Raw genomic sequence first — 5,379 nt, forward strand, 5'->3', positions numbered from 1 at the left:
TTTCCGGATTTTCTTCCTTCAATTTAATTTATTCTCCATGAAGACGGACAGACACTTTTTTTACGAAAGCTCCTTTTTCCCAGGACAATTGAAGGGACCTTTTTGTGGATGAATGCTTCCCTACAATTCTCTGCGAGCGTTATTATTATTATTATTATTATTCTAATAATAATGAACCTTTTACACTGTGTATATATACAGTATATATAAATATATATAAAAGGTGAAGTGTATTTAATCGGCATCTATGTAAATAAAGCTTATTTCAATGATTGGAAAGTCTTTTTTGACATAATATTACAATAAAAATGAGTTATAATTAGTATATTTACTTATATTTATACATGTCATTTAAATATGACATATTAAAAAAAAAAAGAACATGTAGAATAATTAACCCCTGCTTTGTTGTTCTTTTGCAAACATCGTCTTACACAAGAACCTCCATTCGGGTCACCATATGCTTGCATCCTTGCATCCTTGCACCCTTCCATGCCCACTTGATTGATCGTCCCGAACCCGCCTTTAAAGTCATTCAGGCCGGATGGCATCTGGTCTCTTTCAGCAGCCATCAATAGGAGATCTCCCTCATGAATACAAAGATAACTTAAAACACATATTCCATGCCGATAAATATCATAAACATATACAGTAATAGTAATACACTTAATGTATTGGAAAATATGTCTTGGTTTTCATTCTAGATTCTTTTTCCAACGAAAAATACAGTTTACAATTTTCCTGATCATGATTAATGATTACAACGTGAAGAAAAACTAGTATTTATTTAGGGAAAAAGTATCATTTTCTCCATCATTTTTTATGGTAGATTTGTACATATATGCAGTAGATTGTGTTCAGCATTATAAAAAAAACAACAGTGTATATTATTACAAATAGAAATATAAACATACTACATTATCATTTCTAAGTTCATTTTCAGGATTATATTTTTCCTGATTATTTATGTTTTTGTACTTGTTTTTCCCCTCACATCTTTTCACATTACCATAAATTGATATTTCGTTATTATTATGCTTTATGTCTCTAACATGGTCAATTATTTTCTGATCATTTAATTATTCGTAATATTTTTAGATTTTTTTCCACATTTTGAACTCTAAAAAAAATAAATCTGACATTAAGTCTAATTCTGAATTAAAAAATATATTTAATATCAGAGTATTATTTAATTCCTGTCACTTAATCTTGTGCTTATAATAAATAATAACGTAACCCCCCACGGAAAAAAATGTAATAAATAATAATTTTAAACAGTCAGCTAATAAAATGTGAAAAGTATGAGCATGTTGAGGAGTGTGTGCCAAATGAATAAGAAATTAAAGACACAATATGTGAGAGTGCAGCAGACTGCCGGCACACAATGGAGGTAATGGGCTGGAATCATGGAGGTGAAAAGTCAAGTGACACCCCCCCACGACCACTTGAGGCCTGCAGGGAGGGAGGGAGGGATTGGGTGGGGGTGTGGATGAAAAATACAAATAAACAAGAAGTGACATTATTATGACTGCAATAGATAAGATTGGTATTTATTTATGTGTCATCTTTATTGTGGTGTGGACATTTTTTACGTCTTAAAATATTATATAATTTTGAACATTATTATGATAACAGACATACTGTGGAAATGATCATGTGATCAAGCGAAAGTGTGAAAAGGGAGCCAAATTACCAAGCGCTTCCGAAGGTGACATTATCGGCACGTGACTCAATACAAAAACGCCTGTCCTTGTTTCGTGCGGCACAAGGACTCCACCTAGCGGCCACATTGAGTCACTACAACACTATTGCAGACAGCAGGTGTTTTAGTGGGGGGAAAAAGGTGATTTTAATTCTAAAAATAAATAAATTAATAGCAATATTTATATAAAAGATGAAACTTGTGTTCTATGCTGATTACCAAAGAACAAAAAAGGTAGAAAAAAACTATGTCTGATGAGAGTCCAGAGTCTAATCTTTGTTTTGGTAGGTTCCATGTTTACGTCGCTATATTCTATGTGACTTGAAAGATCAGCCAAAAATCATCTAAAATGGCCGATCTTTTTGTAATAAAAGCATCATGCACACAAAGCGAATCATTTTGACATTTTCCATTTATTTTTCCAAAAATACAAAAATGAGGCAAAATAAGCTGCTGTACACAAAGACTATTAAAATAGAAATATGTATAGTAGAAAATCTGTTGTGGAAGCCGGTCCTATCTGCTCCGTTTGTCCTTGATGGTGTAGTGAAGCACTAACGGCTGCGCCTGCAACACAACAGCGCAGCTTTTATTAATCACGTCGCGTGTCCGTTCAAGCTGGCGTCATCGCTTAAAACCTGAAAATGTTCCTTCCAATGGTGTTATTATACTAGTGGCCACCAGGTGTCTCACCTTTCCAAACCAGTGTGACAGCCATAACCGTTTCATGGTCATGTGATCAGGCAAAGACTCATTGTTGAACAACATCTGGACCTAAACACACACAAAGAAGCATCAAGTTGTGTACTAGCTGTTGGTATTTTGGAGGCAAACAGGAAGTGAAAGTGAAGTTACCTGATGTTTTTCCACGTTGAGTCGATGGCAAAGTACTTTTCGTAAATGTCGAACCTCCGCTCGCACAGAACAACGCACAAACTTCTGCTGCAGAGACACACAAACATGAGCGGTTGAAAGGACGTCTGCTGTGGCTGCTCCGATAAAAGTAATACTGCAAATAAACATCGAGTCAAAGGATAAAGTTGGAATATTACTAGAGAACAAGCCCACTTCCCACCCTTAAAAAAAAATACTGCTATTCTTTACATTTACATGTGCTTGAAATACACTTTCATTCTCTTATTATAGTTTCTCTCAGAAATTATATTATTATTTTTATTGTTATTATTATTATACAATTATTTTCCCCTTCATTTAATTATTTTTTGTAATTATTCTTTAGTTATAAAATAACATTTTATTTTATTACTGTAGCTTTAAATAATTAGACGTAAGAGAGCAGTAAAAAAAATCGGTGTAATGGCGCCCTCTGCTGGTAAAACGACAGATTGCAGCGTTGTAATGAATGGGAGTACTTTAATGGTTCTGTGTAAGTGTATGATTTACATTAAGTATTACAGGAAGCATGTGTTAGGACAAGTATTACAAGCGTATAGTATCATAGCTGTGTGTTGATGGTACTTATACAAGTGTAAAGTATTATTATATTGTATTTGTGTGTTGATAGTACTAGTACAAGTGTGTAGTATCACATGTGTGTGCTACTGACCTGCAGAGCAAGTTTGCTTTTATCTTTTCCAGCCAGTGATGAACTGCACATAGCAAACACATTGATAAACATCAATAATGCTAATTATTATTATTATTATTAATAACAGTGACAGATTGCGTGATGATAAAAACTCACCTTAGTCTTTCTAGACAGAGCGACACCTGTTCATCGTATCTGTAAAAATGTGCCTTGGCGTGGTCGAAGCTGGTGTACGGTAAAGATGATGGGTCTGATACGCAGTCTGATGGAGCAAGAAATTATTGTTATTGTTTTCAATCACCACTTATGGACTGTATAGCGGGGGACACATGCAGCTGCTGACAACACGTCATGTTACATAACGTTCTCCGACTGATGTTTTATGATGTTTATGCTTGAAGTATAAGTCATAAACTTGCTTTATAGTCTATAACGCAATACATTACGTGCATATTGCTTGCATTCCATGACTTATTTTGGTCTTTTCAGTCATGCTACTTCCTACAACGATGACTCCTAAAGTAGTGGTGTCCATTTTGTGTTCAAAATACAACATAAATGCAGTAAAAGTATCCTACTCACCGTCCCCTGCAGGCTGAAGAACTCTTTCCAACCCTCGTGACTGATAGAACTCTTTGATTCGTTTGTCTTCACCTGTCAAAACGTGTATTTAGTTCATGGTTATTTATGTGCAAGCGCAGAATAATAAACATTTACAATAAATCTTCTACACGTACTTTCTTGCAGACCGGGCACTAGCTTATAGACGATGTCCTGCATGACGCGGTCCAGCTTGAGGTTGAGCAGAGGCTGCGTTTCGTGGATTTTGATGTTGCACATCGGGCAGTACTTGCTGGTCTGCAGGTACTTGACGATGCAGCTTTTACAGACTGAGGACAGGAGACGAGGGAGGTGTTATGATCAAGAAGGTGGTTGGGGGGTTGGGGGGGTGTTGGCGGGAGGAGACTCACATGTGTGCAGACACTCTGTGATGGTGGTGGCATCGATGAAGTAGCCGGCACAAAGATAACAAACGATGTGTTCGTTCAGGTCCTTGATTTTTAACTTCACCTCCTCCTGGGAACACAGACAATTTATACTTTAGGAGTTCCAATGCATGCTTTTACCACATTTGCAGTCCCGCAGAGCACACACAATGAAAACTTTATTTAAAATAAAACAGTACAAGATGCTAAGAATATGAACTGCTATCTTGTTTAGCTTGGTAGTATTGCTGTTTAGGTTCTTGTTTACAACCTGGACCTGACAGCTGTGTCAATAACCTCAAACTTCCGGGTAAAATCACAAATTAATGAGTTTTATTCCAATACATAAACAATAAAGTATACTTTGAGAAGATTTTTGTGGTGTAATAAGATGTTGTGTTGTTTTTGTTGGACTTTTACGGTGAATGAGCGCGTGCAGCTAGCTTGTAACTAGCAGCTAGCAACCTAGCATTCCCAACAGATTGTTGACTTTTGTGAAACAACAAGCGATAAAAAAGAAGCAGGGTGGGTCACCGGAGAGCCGACAACCGAGGATTGTCTCCCCGACGCGGAAGGCGAACGTCGCGGGCTTGACTCGGCAGGACAACGCATGCTCAGACGCTCCAGCATCACCCAAGCATCGAGCTAAGCGGCTTCTAAACACGCCTTCGCGGGGATTCTACCACCCGCCGGCGGCCTCGACACGACAAGGACGGTCGCTCACCTCGTTTCGAAGCGGGTCCAGCTTGTATACGGTCTGCAGCTGGTTTCGTAGCCGCATCGCTATGGCCATCGGACCTTGCTCCGCCATCTTTGGGAATGACGCGAACTTCCGGGTAAACCGGAAGTGGCTCTTTGTGCACCCAGAAGAAGGCGGGTTCTAAACATAAACACCCTAAATACAAGCACAAATTAATTTATGTATTTTTATTTAAAATAGTCACAGAATATAACACAAAGTACATTATTTATCTCATTTATAATGAAGTAAAATGAAAATGTTATAAGTGTTGTTAGTAATACATAAACAGTTAAGTTACATAAACATAATAATTGTATATTAAGATTAAGATATGCCTTTATTCGTCCCTCAGTAGGGAAATTTGTAATTATTACCCATATATATATAATATTACCCATTG

The 5,379-nt window shown here is 37.0% G+C and overlaps 1 protein-coding gene across 3 annotated transcripts; it reads right to left on the reverse strand.

The window, feature by feature from the left end:
* Positions 1 to 2,099: 2,099 nt before the first annotated feature.
* pcgf1 (polycomb group ring finger 1) lies at positions 2,100 to 5,108 on the reverse strand. 3 transcript variants are annotated; one of them, XM_058064110.2, is made up of 9 exons: positions 4,962 to 5,108; positions 4,223 to 4,328; positions 3,989 to 4,141; positions 3,834 to 3,905; positions 3,408 to 3,513; positions 3,270 to 3,312; positions 2,558 to 2,641; positions 2,396 to 2,476; positions 2,100 to 2,269 (listed from the first exon to the last, which is right to left on the reverse strand). In XM_058064110.2, the coding sequence occupies exons 1-9, from the start codon at positions 5,046 to 5,048 to the stop codon at positions 2,219 to 2,221; spliced, it is 783 nt and encodes a 260-aa protein (XP_057920093.1). In that variant the 5' UTR covers positions 5,049 to 5,108; the 3' UTR covers positions 2,100 to 2,218. The 3 variants fall into 3 exon arrangements, with proteins under 3 accessions (XP_057920093.1, XP_057920090.1, XP_057920091.1); XM_058064107.2 differs by having other exon boundaries at positions 2,558 to 2,644; XM_058064108.2 differs by having other exon boundaries at positions 2,558 to 2,644; positions 4,223 to 4,325; positions 4,962 to 5,102.
* Positions 5,109 to 5,379: the final 271 nt, after the last annotated feature.

The sequence above is a fragment of the Doryrhamphus excisus genome, linkage group LG23 (assembly GCF_037039965.1).
Source record: "Doryrhamphus excisus strain RoL-2023G ecotype Guam linkage group LG23, RoL_Dexc_Guam_v1.1, whole genome shotgun sequence".
Lineage (NCBI taxonomy): Eukaryota > Metazoa > Chordata > Actinopteri > Syngnathiformes > Syngnathidae > Doryrhamphus > Doryrhamphus excisus.